Source organism: Suricata suricatta, chromosome 2 (assembly GCF_006229205.1).
Source record: "Suricata suricatta isolate VVHF042 chromosome 2, meerkat_22Aug2017_6uvM2_HiC, whole genome shotgun sequence".
NCBI classification, from domain to species: Eukaryota; Metazoa; Chordata; class Mammalia; order Carnivora; family Herpestidae; genus Suricata; species Suricata suricatta.
The window spans coordinates 84,092,740-84,110,679 of NC_043701.1; the positions used below are offsets into that span (position 1 = coordinate 84,092,740).

The 17,940-nt window shown below is 34.8% G+C and overlaps 1 protein-coding gene across 1 annotated transcript in view; it reads left to right on the forward strand.

Moving 5' to 3' along the window:
• GLCCI1 (glucocorticoid induced 1) overlaps positions 1 to 17,940 on the forward strand; it is a 105,247-nt gene that overhangs the window by 37,261 nt on the left and 50,046 nt on the right. The window contains exon 6 of the mRNA XM_029918923.1: positions 16,336 to 16,422. Within this exon, the coding sequence (XP_029774783.1) occupies positions 16,336 to 16,422 (87 nt within the window). The remainder of the gene's footprint in view (positions 1 to 16,335; positions 16,423 to 17,940) is intronic.

Here is a 17,940-nt window from a genome sequence, read left to right on the forward strand (position 1 = left end):
TCCAGGAAGCGAGGATGGTTCAACATCTGCAAATTGTTCAGTGTGATACACCACATTAACAAAGTGAAGGGTAAAATCATACGATCATCTCAATACGCAGAAAAAGCATTGGACAAAATTCAACACTGATCTGTGAAGAAGGCTTTCAACAAAGTGAGTGCAGAGAGAATGTATCTCAACATAATAAAAGCCATGTGTGACAAACCCATCCCTAACATCATACTCAGTGGTGAAAAACTGAAAGCTTTTCCTCTAACCTCAGGAACAAGATAAAGATGCCCACTCTTACCACTTGTATTCAACATGGTATTGGACATCTTAGCCAGGGCAGTAAGGCAAGAAAAAGAGATAGAAGGCTTCCACGTTGGAAAAGAAGCAAAACTGTCACTATTTGCAGGTGACTTGATGCTCTATATAGAAGACTCTGAAGAGTCAGTCATAAGGTTGATAGAACTAATGAATTCAGTATGAAGTTGCAGGATACAAGATCAATATATAGAAATCTGTTGTTTTATTTTACACTAATGTATCAGAAAGAGATACTAAGAAAGGCCCATTGTAAAATTGCGTCAGGGCTGTATGGGTAGCTGAGTTGGTTAAGCATCTGACTTTGGCTCAGGTCATGATCTCAGTGTCCGTGAGTTCAAGACCCATGTTGGGCTCTGTGCTGACAGCTCAGAGCCTGGAGTCCGCTTTGGATTCTATGCCTCCCTCTCTCTCTGCCTGTCCTCCACTCACACTCTGTATCTCTCTTGCTCTCTCAAAAATAAACATTAAAATTGCATCAAAAAGAATAAAATACCTAGGAAATAATCTAAGGAGATGAAAGACTTGTACACTGAAAACTATATAAGGCATTGGCTAAGGAAACTGAAGAAGATACAAATAAATAGAAATATATCCCATCCTCATGTATTAGAAGAATACTGTTAAAATGTTCATGCTACCCAAAGTAATCTACAGACTCAGTGTAATCCCTGCCAAAATTCCAATGACATTTTTCACAGAAATAGAAAAAACAATTCCAGAATTTGTATTGAACAACAAAAGACTCTGAATAGCCAACACATCTTGAGAAAGAACAAAGCTGGAGACATCCTGATTTCAAACTATATTACTAAGCTGTAGTAATCGAAACAGTATTATATTGGTATAAAAACAAACACCTAGGTCAGTGGAACAAAATAGGGAACCAAAAAATAAACCCATGCATATGTGGTGAATTAATTTATCACAAAGGACTGAAGAATATACAGTGAAGAAGGGAAAAGTCTCTTCAATAAATGATACTGGGAAAACTGGACCACTGTCATACACCATATACAAAATTTAATTCAAAATGGATTAGCGACTTGACTGTAAGACCTGAAACCATAAAAAATTCTAGAAGAAAACGGGGGTGGTAAGCTCCTTGACATGGGTCTTGGTGATGATCTTTTGGATTTGACATTAAAAGCAAAGGCAACAAAGCAAAAGTAAATATGTAGGACTACATCAGACTAAAACACTTACGCACAGCAAAGGAAACCATCAATAAGATGAAAAGACATCCTATCTAATAGAAGAAAATACTTGTGAATATCAAAGAAGTCCTATAGCTCAATAGCAGAAGAACAAACAATCCCATTGAGAAATGGACAGAAGATCTGAATATACATTTTTCCAAAGAAGACATTTAAATGGCCAGAAGGAAAATGAAAAGATGCTCAGCATCACTAATGATCAGGAAAATGTAATCAAAACCACAGTGAGATAGCACCTCACACCTGTACAGATAACTGTTGTCAGAAAACCAGTTATGCAGGACGTGGAAAAAAGTAAGCACTTGTGCACTATTGGGGACGTAAATTGGTGTAGCCACTATAGAAGATGGTATGGAGTTTCCTTAAAAAATTAAAAATAGAATTACCATGTGATCCAGTAATTCCACTTCTGGGTATTTATCCAAAAAATACAAAAACACTAACCCAGAAAGATACATGTACTCCCATGATCATTCTAGCATTATTCATATCCAAGGTATGAAAGCAACCGAAGTGTTCACCAACAGATGAGAAGATAAGGAAGTTGTGGTATGTGTCTGCAATGGAATATTACTCAGCCATTAAAAAAAGAATGAAATCCTGCCATTTGCATCAACATAAATGGACCTTGAGTACATTATACTTGAGTGAAATGAATCAGACAAAATATGATAAATTATGATTTACTTATATGTGGAATCTTAAGAAAAATAAGCTCATAGATACAAAGAACAGATTGATGGTTGCTGGGAGTAGGGGGTGGGCGAAATGGGTGAAGGGAGTCAAAAGGCACAAATAAGTAGTCTAGGGGATGTAATATACTGCATGGCAACCATATCTAATAATCCTGTATTGCATATTTAAAAGTTGGCAAGAGGGGTGCCTGGGTGGCTCAGTCAATTAAATGTCCGACTTTGGCTTCTGTCACAATCTGTTTGTGAGTTCGAGCCTCGCATTGGTCTCTGTACTGACAGCTTAGAGCCTGGAACCTGCTTTGGAATCTGTGCCCCCTCTGCCTTTCCATCTTGTGCATTTTGTCTCTCAAAAATGAATAAACATTAAAAAAAAATTGCCAAGAAAGAAAATCTTAGAAGTTCTCATTACAAGAAAAATTTCCATAACTATGAGTAGTAACAGTGTTATCTAGACTTATTGTGGTGATCATTTCACAGTGTATACAAATACTGAATTATTAGATTGTACACTTTAAGCTAACATAATACTCTTGTCAGTTTTATCGCAATAAACTTCAAGAGCTTGGGCTTTTCACTCTGACAAGAGTAACATCAAGCATACTTATTTTACTAATTGTTTTTCTTCTGAAATCAGAAGTGATTTTTCAGATGTGAAATACCATTTCATCATTGAAATCAATATGTTGTTTTGACTCATAACCTATAATTTAGTGAATTTCTTTAAAAGATTACTTAATAATTGATCATGATTACATTTCTAGGATAAAATACTCTTTATGGTATTCTTTTTTAAAAGTATACAGTGGCAAATAAAGCATTCTTTAATATTATATTTGAAAATTTAGAAATGAGGTCTGAACTTTTTTCATTTTCATAATGTAATCCTTAGTGTTATACTTGCTTCACAAAAAGATTTTGCAAGATGTCCTTCCTTTGTGCTCTGGAACAATGGTGAAAATACCATCCCAATTACCTGTTACTTGGGTCTGAAAACATTTTACCTATGATGCTAACTAGACTAGTATGTTTTTAGACTGTAACTCTTTTAGTAAAATCTGTTTGTTTTTCAGTGATTCTCCGTTTTAGTTTGTTTCTTTTGTTCAATATTTTTATTTGAATATAATCCATTTCATCCAGTTTTTCAAGTGTATTTGCATAGTTTCACAAAATATTCTTGTATAGTTTTTTTAGTCTCTTGTAAATCTATAGTTATTTTTCTTATATTACTGCCTATGTGTGTTTTAAGTGATTAAATTTATTAGGTTATGTAGCACACAAAAATTGTTAAGGTGTTGAAGTTATTTTCTTGTTTTTCTTTTTTCTAGTTCATTGCTCTCTGACTTTGCTCGATCATTGCACTGCTATTCTGCCTTCCTGGAGTGTGTTTTTTCCCCCTAGATTCTAGAGATAAATGCTTCATTTTTGTATTTGTGGTATTATTTCTTGTTTAGTAATATAAGTGATTTTTATGTCAAGATTTATCGTCTGAGCTCAGCTTTGGTTAGTATATAAAGTTTCCATTATTTATATTTTGCAAGACAACTGTGTAGTTTCAGTTTTGATATCCTGTTTAGTATATGAGAGCCTTTTGTTTTTAATTTCTAAGTGGTTAAAGTTGCTTTCCTAGTAAAAATTTAATTTTTTGTTTTATTGTATTTAGAGCATACAACTATATATATGTCTTTGAAATTTTGGGTGAAATTTTCTTTGTGGCCTAAAGTAAGATCATATTTGTTTTTCTTAATGCTCTGTTAGTATTTGAAAATGAGCTATGGTCTTTACTTTTAGATACAGAATTCATTACATATTAATTCAGTGTTACTAACTATATTATTCAGCTTCCATATAGCCCCCTTTGATTTATGTCTGTCTGTTCCATCATAAACTGGCATTTACTGAATTAAAACTTCTGTTGATGTATGTTTCCAGTGGTCATTGCTTTATATATCTTAAGAACATAGATGTATAAAGATTTATGTCCATTGTATCTTCTTTTTGGTTGGTATTATTGTGGGATACTCTGTCTTAATTAATATTTTTCCTCTGAATTTAGTCTTTTTATGATATAAATTAATATTGAAAACTCTTTTATTTACTTTGTTTCCCATTGGTCAAGAGCTCTGGTTCTGGAATCAGACTGATTTTGAATCTTAGCTCTAGCATTATCCAGCTTTGTAATTCTGGGTAAATTACTTTACCTCTGTGTCTGGGTTTTCTCATGTGTCAATGGGATAGTATACCTCATAGGATCATCATAAGCATTAAATTGAATTAATGCATTTGAAATGCTAAGAATAGTGACCAACACATTAAGTGTCAAAAATACTTGCTATTATTATTTACATTAACTAGCTGAGGAGAAAGGTGAATGTTTGTATAGTTGCCATGGTACTGTGGATTCACTGCTGGAAAGGGGAACTTCAGAAGGAAATTTCTTCCTCCTTTCTTTCACCTCTTTCCCATGGTTTTTATTTCTTAGTTTGTTTTTGTCTTTTGTCTTTCTGTTCTGGTAAATCTTACTTATTGCTGGAAGTAATTAGCTCTCGCCTATTTACTTATCTATCCATTTATTTTGGAGTCATACATCGTATTTCCCTATTAGGGAAAAATGGTAGGGTAAGCATGGCAGTTTTAAAATTTTCTGATGGGCGATTGAGGTGAGAATAGCTTTTATGTACATAAATCTTTCCATTTTGCCTGTCTACCCCCTCATTCATTTTCTCTCAAGTTTAGTATCAGAGACAGCTTTAGAATTGTTGTTATTTACCTCTCATATTCTTTGAGTGGTAATAGATGGGATGGTTAGATGTTAAGGGAAATTCTGCATACTCTGCTTTTATTTTTCAGATGATGTTTCTCTGGTATTTTTTTTTAAATTAATTTTCAGGGGCCCCTGGGTGGTCCAGTCATTTAAGCTCCCAGCTCTCAATTTCAGCTCAGGTCATGATCTCATTGTTCATGGGTCCACATTGGGCTTTGTAGAGCCTGCTTGGGATTCTTCCACATGCTCTCTTTCTCTCTCAAAATTAAACAAACATTAAACAAGTAAAATTAATTTTAAAATTTGAAGTATGAAACATTTAAACGTGCCCAAAAGTACATAAAATAGCATTTTAATTTATTTTTCTTAATTTCAGTAAGTTTGTATGATTTTATGATCCTACCTCTATGCCAGCATCTTTCTCTAGAAATTTATTTATTTTTATTTATTTTTAAGAAACAGTTCTGGAATAAGTACTTAGCAATTGGCTTTAGCCACATTTGGTAAAGTCAATAATTCTGAACCAAGATACACATTTTTTGCTATTTAAATTACATTTAAAAGAATCTGTCCTTTTTCTATCTTTGTGAACAGAGCTTGGCTGCAGACTTGAATCAAAGGAGCAGGTGATATACCTCAAATAGTAATAGATCCTAAAAGAGAACTTTCAGTTTTATATTCTGATCAAAAACTCATTTCCTGACCAAAAGTCATGCTTAATAACAGCTGTTTGGGTTTCCTGTGCCCTTGTGAAACAAGTTTGTTTAAGAAGCAGCAGTTGATGGAACAGTTTTGGAGAAGAGAGGCTTTTCTGGAAATGGAAACAAGTCTAAAGACTTGACCATCTTGGCCCTGTAGATTGCATTCCAGGGACCTACACTGTTACTTTTATTGAGCTGGTCACTAACTGGCTGTTGAGTAAATGTATAAAGATTCCTTCATGTTGAGGATCACCTTTACTTTCTCTTTCAGCTGATAGCAAATTCAAAGAGGATCGTATAATCCTAGAGTTCAACAGTCCACATGAAAGTAGTCATGCTCCTAATTTAGGGAGTAATATTTTTGGTTGCCAAAGGAATATACTTAGCTGTATTGATGAAAAAGTTAAACCTGTGGCTAAGATATTTAATATTTTATTCATCAAGTTCAAATACTGTCTCTAAAATTATCAGAAACTCAATTTTACTTACTGATTTTTAATAGGTAATATATTCATTTGATTCTAAAATAAAAGAATTTAGCAAAGAGCCTTCCCCATACCCCTATACTTGGGTTTCCTCCTGCTTCCTTGCTCTTTTCCCCCATGCCGTTATCCCTAATTTAGCTCTAGGTAAAATTGTGAAGTAGTTTGTATTTATTTTTAACAGCCCTCTTCCTCTTTCATCTTGGCTTTTGTTGTCTGGTACATTGTTCTTATACTTTTATATCTTTTAACCCATCAATCAATTTTCTGTTAAAAATACTGTAAATTAACATTTACTTCGATGTCTGTTAGTTGTATTAAGCTTTAATAACTTAAGAATTAAGGGGTGCCTGGATGGCTCAGTTGGTTGGGCGTCTGACTTCAGCTCAGGTCATGATCTCACTGTTCCCAAGTTTGAGCCCTGCTTCGGGCTCTATGCTGACAGCACAGAGCCTGGAGCCTGCTTCTGATTCTGTGTCTCCCTCTCACTCTGCCCCTCCCTTGCTCACGTTCTGTCTCTCTCAAAAATAAATGAACATTAAAAAAAAAAAACCTCTTTAAGAATTTAAGAATTAAATCATAGTTAAGTGTATAGTATGAGAAAGTACTATACCTTTCAACTTACAAAGTAATATATACAAAGTAATAGCTACTTTGTGTAGATGAATGATTGGAATAGGCTGTATGACATTCATAGGAAACAGGATAAATCAGGTGAAAACAGTTCTCATTTCTGTTGGAATTCTCATAGCTTTTGAGGGATAACTACTTTTGGGGGATAACTGTTGCAATGAGGATTACATAAAATAATCCATGTTAAGCTTTCAAAGCACAGTATTTAGGACATGGTAGATACTTGTAAATGTTAGTTGCCTTTGATTTAGAATCTATAATATTTCACTGTCAGCAGGCTTAAATACAGTGATATCGAATTTAGTGGACAGAAAAAGTCATTATTACTAACATCAACAACTGATTATGCAATTATGAACATTAAATCTGAGTTGGTAGGAAATGGTGTAGAAATTATGCAGATAACTCCACAGCATAGTAGGGGCCTGAAACTCAGTAAACCGTTCCTAGCAGGTCAGGATTCGTTCAGTCCTAAGTAGCTATTGTTGTCCTGTGCAGTCTTACAAGTAAGAAAAGGCACTTCATTTACATTTGTGGGTCCAAGTATGGGAAGGGGGAGTTCCGTTGTTGAGGAAACTCCTCCCTTCCTCATCATTCAGGTATCTTATGCTACCAGTTGAGCACTGTTAGTTGTTGGGTTTTTTTTTATGACTTTGGGATGGGGTGGAAGTATTTTTGGAAGATATCTCCTACTCACCTATAATGCTGATTTTCTCTGAAGTATGTGAGATTTTTAAAAATGCTATCAAGAAACAACAAAGGTAATTTATCTCTTGCATAATTCAGAGGCAGCTATATTCCAATGTGATTGTTAAAAAGTAAAAATATTATTTTTTAAAAAGTAAATTGCTTTCACTTCTTTATACATAGAATCAATTTTCTGAAACCCAGCAACCAAGGTAAATTATAATTTAAAAGATTGTAATACCATAGAATACATTCTAATAATCTCTAAACTCTGAAAATTAGATCTCCTCATTTGATTTTAAATCTCTTCCAATAGTAGTGATGTAATTTGTCAGAAATGGTATTATTGAGTGTAAATACCAAGTAATAAATTGAAATATTATTTATGCTTTTAATTCCTCACATAACTGTCTCAAGCTGGTTGTGTCAAGAGTCTGTATGTAAATGTTTCTATACAAAGCCAGAGAATAGTGTATCTTTGTAAGTTTTTATTTTGTTTATTTTATGCGCGTGTGCATGAGTTGGGGAGGGACAGAGAATCCCAGGCAGGCTCCATGCTTCCCACTGAGCCTAACATGGTGCTCAGTCCCATGACTGTGAGATCGTGACTTGAGCTGAAATCAAGAGTAGGATGCTTAACCAACCGAGCCACCCAGGTGGCCTAAGAGCAATATTTTTACTATTACGATGCATCTTTAATTTTTGTGTTAAATGTTCTCCACATGACTTGAGAAACGTAACTAGATGGAATTTTAATGTGCAGTACCTCCTGGCCTCTTCTATTGTATTACTTGACCTATGCCTCTATGTTATTTGAAACTTGGCAAGAAAAGCATGACAGAAAATACCAGATTTTTTTTGAGAAAGGGCAAACAATCCTTGAGACTTTCAGGTTCAGCAATATATGGCTTTTTTTAATTGAAAGATGAGATTGATTTTCATTGCCTTTTTACTTAAATATTTTTAGTAACCGTTTTATTGAGATATAATTTCTACACCATCTATTTAGAAGTGTACAGTTCCCTGGTTCTTCATATATTGAAGGTTGTGCAACCATTGCTATAATCAATTTTAGAATATTTTCATCACTCCAAATAGAAAGCGTGTACTCATTAGCAGTTACTGTTTTTCCCCAGTCCTCTTCCCCTCAGTGGTAGGCACCCATGAAATCTACTCCCTGCCTCTCTCTCTAGGTTGGTTTGTATATTATGAACAGTTTAAATAAATGGACTTGTACAATTTATGGCCTTTTATGTCTGGCTTGTACTTGGTGTAGTATTTTTAAGATTCATTTGTGTTGTAAGATGTATCATTCCTTTTTATTACTAACTAATACTCTACAGTATAGACTGGAATTTATTTATGCATTCATGAGTTGATGTACTGCTGTGAACATTTGTGCACTAGGTTTTGTGTGGACACATACTTTCATTTCTCTAAGAGTTGCCGGATCATATTGTAGCCCTGTGTTTAACTTTATCAAGAGAACATTTTTAGATACTTTTTCCTTCATGTAATTAAAGTGTACCTGAAAGGCATACGTGAACTGAATTATATAACTTTCTATCAGCATTCTCATCAATAACTTTCCACTCAGTGTTTGCCATTTCAGTGACCTTCAGTTTTCAGGTACTCTAAACACCTACGTGTTCCTGCTTATCTAAAATCATCAACTCCGGGGGCACCTGGGTGGCTCAGTAGGTTAAGCATCTGACTCTTGATTTTGGCTCAGGTCGTGATCTCACTGTTTGTGAGTTGGAGCCCTGCGTTGGGCTCTCTGTTCACGGTGTGTCTCCCCTCTCTCTCTGCCCCTACCCTGCTTGTGCTTTCTCTCTCAAAATAAATAAACTTAAAAAAGAAATTTAAAATCTCTAACACCATTTCCATAGCCAGTAGTTGGTGATCTGCATGTAGATCCTAAGAGTCTGGAGAAAGCCCTAACCCTCCTAGTCAAAAGAAACCTGAACAATAATTTATGTGATGTATACTAACATTCTAATTTACGTGTAACGTGTAGCCTGTCTTCCAAAATAGATTTGACATTTATGTCTAAAGTTAAGAGGGCTTCCTCATGGTAGGTATATGGCCACACTTATCAATCATATAGCATAGCTATCTTATTTTTTATCTGGTTTTTAATTTTGAAAACAGTCATCATTGTAGAAAATTTAGAAAATACCAAAAACCCACAAAATTAGGTGCCTATATTTCTAACATCCAGATATAGCCATTTCTTAACAATTTGATATATATCTTTTTTATTTTTATTATTTACATTTAAAAAGTAAAAATCATTAAAAAATTTTTTTACTGTTTTTATTTATTTTAGAAAGAGAGAGACAGAGTGAGCAGGGGAGGGTCAGAGAGAGAGGGAGACATAGAATCTGAAGACAGGCTCCAGGCTCTGAGCTGTCAGCACAGAGCCTGATGCGGGGCTTGAACCCATGAACCGTGAGATCATAACGTGCGATGAAGTCAAACACTTAACCGACTGAGCCACCCAGGCGCTCCTAAAACCATTTTAAAAATAGAATTCACAGGATATTATAGATAGTGTTCTGTAACCTTTTTCATAAGTCATAGCATTTTCCCATGCCATTAAGTGTTCCTAAACATGATTTTAAGTCTTTATTTTTCCTGATTTTTATTCTCATTTGGCTGAAAAAAAATATGAATTTACTATAGCATAATCTAAAATCCTCAATACTACTTATAGTTTGAAATCTCTTTCTAGCCCTTTTTGTTTGTGTGTATTTGCTTACTGAAGTGAGATTGTCATCCATGCACAGTGGCTTTCACATTGTGAGAATGTGCCACAAGTTTTCATTTCTCTTCTGATAGACATTTAATTTATTTCCAGTGCATCTCTGGGGGTGTGTCTCAGGTTAATTCTTAGAATTACTATGAATATCGTAAAGGTTGTTGGCACACTTATGATTGCTTTTTCTCAAATTAACATTTGTTATAGAGATTGGTAGCTTATTTCATTTTATCATGTAGAGCACAGATGCAATAATTAATTTCTGTGGTATTTCCTGTTTTCAGAAATTGCAGTTCACTAACACTCTCCCTCCTCCTCCCCGTAACCTGAAGAAATATAGCTTCTTAACTCTTCTGAATAAGTTCCCTGTTTACTAATCTGGAAAATCACAAACCATTACTTCACAGATTTTCATTCAATTGTGATTTGAGGCCACTGTAGCCTAATTAGATATAGATTTTATACACTTTGCTTAAATACTCGGGCATGTTAATTCTTGCTAGGGACTATTGCTTAATGTTCTTTAGTAGGGAAAAATTTCTACCTATCAATATAACTTTGTACATGGCTCCAAATGATATACACATTAGCTTATGGTAATTTCCAAAGAAGTAATTATATGCAAATTGATATTATACTTGTTAATGGATATTAGCCTGCAAGAAAAATGGATATATGGTCAGTATGGCACCTTGACTGCAAAAATCTGTTATTCCTTTTTAATTTCCTTAGTCTAATAGTGGTTTTCAAACTTTGTTTGCATTAGAGTCATCTGAAGAACATGTTAATAAAACTTGCTGAACCGTATCTAAAAATTCCAGATTTAGCAATTCTGGAATTGACCCTGAGAATCTGCATCTCTAATGTTATCTTAGATGAGGCCGGTGCTGCTCATCCACCGAACACACTGAAATTGGTCTAACCTGATGAACATGTAACTTACTATATCGTTGAAGGGATAACAATAGTAGAATCGTAATCTTTTTTGTGCTCATTTTTATTTTTTTAAAGGCATTTAAAAAAATATTTATTTTGTGAGAGACAGAGAGTGAGAGAGGTGTGTGCACTCAAGGGTCAGGGGCACCTGGGCGGCTCAGTCGGTCAAGCGACCCACTCTTGATCTCAACTCAGCTCATGGCCCCATGGTTGGTGAGTTTGAGCCCCATGCTGGGCTCTGCCCTGGCAGCATGGAGCTGGCTTGGGATTCAGTTTTTCCTTCTCTCTTGCCCTCTTCTCTCTCTCTCTCTCTCTCTCTCTCTCTCAATAAATAAATAATCAATCGAGAGTCAGACACTTAACCAGCTGAGCCACCCAAGCACCCCTGTGCTCCTTTTTAATGCTTCGTAACTCTTGATTTCATCTCAGGTCATGATCCCAAGATTGTGGGATTGAGTCCTGCCTTGGGCTCTGTGTTGAGCCTGGAGTCTTCTTAAGATAGTCTTTCTTTATCTCCTCCCTCCTCATCCTTTTGCCCCCATCCCCTGTTCATGCTCAATATCTCTCTCTCTTAAATGTTTAAAAAATTTTTTAAATAAAATTTTCTAGAAGTTTAAACACTTTTTTATTAATGGTTATATTCATAAATGATGAAGGGTTTTTAATTGTCTTTTAAAACTTTTTATAACTTAAAATTTGTAATCATAACACTTAATATTATAAGTATCGTTGATTCCTATAATTCCATTTCATGCTTTGCCATTTTGATTAGTACTTTGCTACTAAGGATCATGTCTTTAAGTATTATAAAATAGCAGTCAGTAATCATATATCCAATATCGATTATAAACTACATTAAATTCCAAGACCTAAGATTTAACTGTATAAAACATAGATGTTTTCACTTTTACATAAGATGTGCCTGTCTGGCTTAGTTAGCCACATGCAACTCTTGATCTCGGGGTCATGAGTTCAAGCCCCACGTTGGGTGAGGAGCTTACTTAAAAGAAAAGTTTTAGGTAAGTTTTATGTAAGATTATGAGAATTTATGAGGTGATTAGTTTTTTTTGTTTTTGGGGTTTTTTTGGTTTTGTGGGTGATTGTGGTAGTAGCTTTGGGCTCTTGCATATTGGAAAAGAGTACTTTGTTGCTAAGAGGTAATCTGTTTTGAAGTTGATATAGGAGGAAAGCACATTTGTCCTTGCTAGTTCATGAATAAAGCCTGTAATAAACATCTCCAGTATTCACATCTGATGACGGACCATTACCCAGAATATACAAAGAACAACAACAAGAAAACAAACAACAGTTAACTGATACCTCACCAAGAAAGATGGCAAGCAAGCGTATGAAAAGATGCTCCACATCATTTGTCATCAGAGAAATGCAAATTAAAACACACCTAGTAGAATGGCCCAAATCCGGGGCACTGACAATACCAAATGCTGACCAGGATGCAGAGCAATAGGAACTGCTATTCCTGGCTGGTGGGCATGTGATACATGCAGCTGCTCGGGAAGACGGTTTGGCAGTTTCTTACAAAACTGAATGTGGCCTTTTCGCACCATCCAGCATTTGTGCTCCTTGGTATTTACCCAAAGGCCTTGCAAATTTCTGTCTATACAAAAACCTGGGCACAGATAAACATCTTTGCAGCTTTATTCATAATTGCCAAAACTTGGAAGGAGCCAAGATGTCCTTCAGTAGGTGAATGGATAAGTCAGGTGTGGTGCATCCAGACAACTATATTACTGAGCACTAAGAAGAAATGGGCCATACAGCTGTGACAAGACATGGAAGAATCTTAAATATGCATTACTGAGTGAAAGGAGCCACTCTGAAAACGTGACCCTCCCATTCGATTCCAACTATATGACATTCCAGAAAAGGCCAAAAAGGAGAAAATAAAAAGATCAGTGGTTGCCAGTGCTTAGGGGATAAGTGGGGGAATGAATAGGGAGAACACAGAGGAGTCTTAGGGCAATGAAAATACCCAGTATGATACTATAATGGTGGCATACATGTCCACACACATTTGTCCACATCCGTTACCAAGAGTGAACTCTAATGTAAACTGTGGACTCGGGGTGATAATGATGGATCGAGGTAGGATAATCAGTTTAAGTATACCACTCTGGTGGGGGATGGCTGTGCATGTTGGGGGACAAAGGGTATATGGGAAATCTCTGTGACTTTCTCTCAGTTTTGCTGTGAACCTAAAAATACTCTTAAAAAATTGTCTTAACGAGTGTGCAGTCCCATGCAATGGAACCGTTTCCTGTGTATTTCTCAGGAGCTAGGTGGGTGGACCTGAGGGTTAGAGAGAAGGCCTCATGGGCTGGACTTTGGATAATTCTGAGAGGTGAATTTTAAAAAATGAAAATGGCCTTGGTATCACGCCGAGGGAAATTTTTTTAGTCAACTACCTTATTGACAACCATCTTAGATACACACTTTGGTTCTGTATTGTTCAAGTATACAAAAGGTTTACTTTCTCTTCCTTGGTCGTGTGAGTGGAGGCAACCAGAAAGGAAGCATCCCCTGAAGTGTGCTCGCTGAAGAGCAAGCAGTTACATACAGTCCAAATTATTGAGGATTATATTCCTTTCCAAGCTGTCTGTGGAAGATGTTTGTGAACATCTACTTGTAAAATAAATGTTCTGGGTCATATAAGGAAAAGAAAGAAAGTAAAGCAGGTTTAAAAAAGTGTGTGTGTATTTGAGTTTTTGAAATGCTACATGGGGTATGGGGAAGTATGAACTGCAGTAATACCCAAATTGGCCATAGAACTGTTGTATTTTTACCAGCATCCAGTAGCAATGCAGTAAGTAGTGCAGTTCATAAAGTTCTACTGTAGATTAATGGACAGTCTAGTTGGAAGGGATTTCTTGCTGATAGGAAAGGAAAGAACTTTTGCTGCTTTGTATTGTTTTTTATTGTATTTAAGTGGTAAAGCATTTCTCAAATATTCAGTTTAATAAATTAGATACAAATTTCTTCATCTTTTGTGTCTCCACCAGCACGAACTTTACATGGATTTAATAAACCAAGCAGTCATTTTTTGGTTTTGCATTGACTAAAATAACTTGTTAAAAATCTGTGATTAAATGTGTAAAACACTGCTCTCAGTAGAACTTTCTGCAGCGATGGAAATGTTCCACATCTGTGCTGTCTTGTATAGCAGCCACTAGCCACATGTGGTTATTGAGCATGTGCTAGTATGACTAAGGAACTGAATTTTTAGTTTTATTTCATTTTCATTAATTTAAATTTAAATTGCTGCATGTGGCTGGTGGCTGTCATATTGGACAGTGTAGTCTAGAGAATATATTTGCAGACTCGAACATTTTCTACTATTTTGTTTCAAATTAATGTGATTAAAGTGAAATTACTTTTGGGGGAGTGTTTTTTAGAAAAGTTGATACTATGATGAATACATATAAACAATTTATATGCATATAATTCTGCAGCCACATGTTAGAGTACTCTTCTAGTGGTTTTGCTCTCTTAAAAACCTACATGTTTTACTAGCTGGATTTCAGGAACAGAAATATTCCTTTGTAGTTTTTATTTCTTTTATATAACACTACATTCTAAAATAATCATATAGGTTTTCACATTCAGTTTTAAGAAAAGAATGATAATATGAAGAAAGAAGATCTTTTGTGAGATAAGAGGCCTCAAGTGTAGTTCCATTTGCCCTTGGCAGTATTAAGGCAATTGTAGTTCTCTGGCTATTGATTTAACTCTATGTTGAAGATTATATAGTTTATGTAAATGTCCTTTGAAATATTGGAGTTGACCCAGTGAATATAATTCCTGTTAGAAATATAATTGTTAAATAATTACAGGACATACCAGACATTTGACTCCTTTCCTGTGAAGTACTTTTGAGTTTTAAACATTGTGGTCCTTAAGCATTTGGTTTTTGACAGGAGTACTGCTTATGCTTGGTAGAAAAGTAAAAGTATGAAGCATATAAACTCTCAAAATCAAAGTTTGACCAAAGTAAACTGTTTTACTCTCAGTTATCACTAAACAGCTTCACTTCGGTACTTGAACTGGGTAAGGAGCTTATTTGTATTTTTATTCAACTACTATTTAGTTGTTGGTTTCATTTTGGAATATTATTACTTTAAAGAGGTAATTACTTAAAAAGTTGTTTTAAGCATCTTGAATGGTATAGAGTAGAACTGATGGGTTTTTCATACGAAGTTATATAGCGTCAACCTCAACATGAGGAATGATTTTTTTTCAGTCTGTGATAAAAAATAATTTTTAAATCTATATGTACTTATTGTGCTTATCATATCCTTTGTCTAGCTGTAGTGGTTTTTACTCTCCATAATTTGCACTATACTACGAGTCTTCTCATATCTGAAAGATGTTATTTTAATATTTTGACTTTTTTTATACAGCTACTCGCTATTTGGCATTTAGCATATTGTGTTACATTTGGGTATAGTGTCTGTGACTGGTTAAATTACTGAAAATGAGGTTTTAGGTAAAAACTCTTTTCTGACATGTAACTCAAGTTTTTTTTTTAATGCATTGCTTTAGATTATAATAAGTTTATTTAACTTAATGTTTTTCTTTTTCACTTTTATAATTTTATATTTTAAAGATGCTTGATGTTCTTCAAAAAAGGAGACTATTGCTAATACTCTCTTTCCTGAGATCGGAAGAATAGTACAATCCACACTTCAGCCAGCTAGATATTTGACTTGTAGGCCATCTGTAATCCCACTGCTTCTGAGCTCGTTCTGTTAATCTCATTTTATTCTATTTTACTTAGAAGAAGTGCCATTTTATATTTAGTTTGGCTATTCTCTTTAAAAGCTTAAAGATGCATATCTTCACAGTTCTCCTTGATTTGATAACTTTAAGTTATTAATGTTGGTGTAAAAAACAAATGTTATGAATAACATTACTCAGAGATATAGATTGACCATGTCTAATTCAGAATATGACAGGATGTTTTAAACATTTCATGGGTTATGAAAAATCTTAGCACTTAAGGGATTTTAGTATTTAGTATAATCCCTTAACTGGTTTGTGCTAAGATTTTGAAATATGTTTGAGTTGCTGTGAAATTAAAAAGTAGAGATAAAATTCTTTATTTTATTATTTGTATTATTATTTTTTTTTTATTAAAGACACCTAGCTGTTGGGCAGAAGAGGGAGCCGAAAAGAGGTCACATCAGCGTTCTGCTTCATGGGGGAGTGCTGATCAACTAAAAGAGGTAAGCTATTTCTTTTTTAAGTCTGTAACTTGTTTTAATCAACTTATCTTACTGTTTCCTGAATATAACGATGTTTCTGTTATTTGTCCTAAGCTTAACCTCTTTCAGAGTTTGAAGGGTTGCCTTCTATGTTTGGGTGAACCAGTCTGAGTTTACCTTATTTGTGCCCTTCCTGGCCTTTATAAATATTTATTATGTCCCCACTCAGCTTGCGCCTTTTCAGAGTAAGGTCTGGTTTTGTGTAAGAATTTCTATATCTTGTTCCTTCTAGTTATCTTCTGTTCCCACTTCAGCCTTCTTGATTTTAAGAACTTATGGCAACCAGAATTCTAGATCATTGCTCTGTACAGTGGTAGGACAGTGTTTTCTGCGTCTAATAGGTTTTTTGTAATATCCAACATATTGTTGCCTTATGAGAACCAGTAGTGCAGTGGAATCCGTCTTTTAGGAATATCTTTTTAACTCATTCCTGTATTATCAAAACATAAATTATGGTCATCTTTATATTTTGGATTATTTTCTTTTATCCTCTAAATTCTTATATAATTCTTTTTATAAAATTGTAGAAACTTAGAGTTGAAAGGTCATCTAGTTCATCTTCTAAATAAACACTTAAATATGTGGTCATCTAGTCTGTTATCATTCTCTGAGAGAAGTTCATCACTTTGCAAAAGAGTGAAATGAGTTCATTTGTTTTAGCTTAAGTTGTTAAATAGATTAACAACTCTCTCTGTTGTATCAATACTGAGTAAGTCTACTTTAAATATTTGAAAGGCTAGCAACATGTTTTTTTTTTCAGGGTAAACATTGACATTTCTCTCATATTTTTCATGTGTCATAGTTTCCATACCTCTTAATGTTATTTTCATCTATTGTGGATTATCAGTATCTCTCATATACTGTTGTGTCTAGATAGCCTATTAGCATGATCTTGCCTGTGACTGTACTACATTTTTAGTAGCTTCTGTATTATATTGCTGTAGAAAAATTCTTAACTTTTCTGTATACTCTGTACACAAGCACATGTGCACAAAATGAGTTTTTCCCAGCAGGAACAAAAAAGGGAAGCTGAGTCTAATATGTCTAGTCTAAAATAGCTACATATCTGCATAGAATATGAATTACAAAAACGTGAACTTGCAGTTTTATATCAGAAGTAAATACAATCTCAAAATTACAGTCAAGGGGTGCCGGCATGGCTCAGTCGGTTAAGCATCCATCTTTGGTTAAGGTCATGATCTCAGGGTTCATGAGTTTGAACCCCGTGTTGGGCTCTGTGCTGACCTCTCAGAGTCTGGAGTCTATTTTGGATTCTCTGTCTCCTTCTCTTTCCTCCCCCCACCTGCTCGCTCGCGCGCTCTCTCTCTCTCTCTCTCTCAAAGTTACATAAACAATAAAAAAATTTCAAAGTTATAGCCAAGATTTAGTATAGTTAAATTTTGGACTATAGCAACATGTGGTATATATACACTATTAAAAAAGGAATATCTGAGGTGACTGAGTGAGAGATTGCTCTCC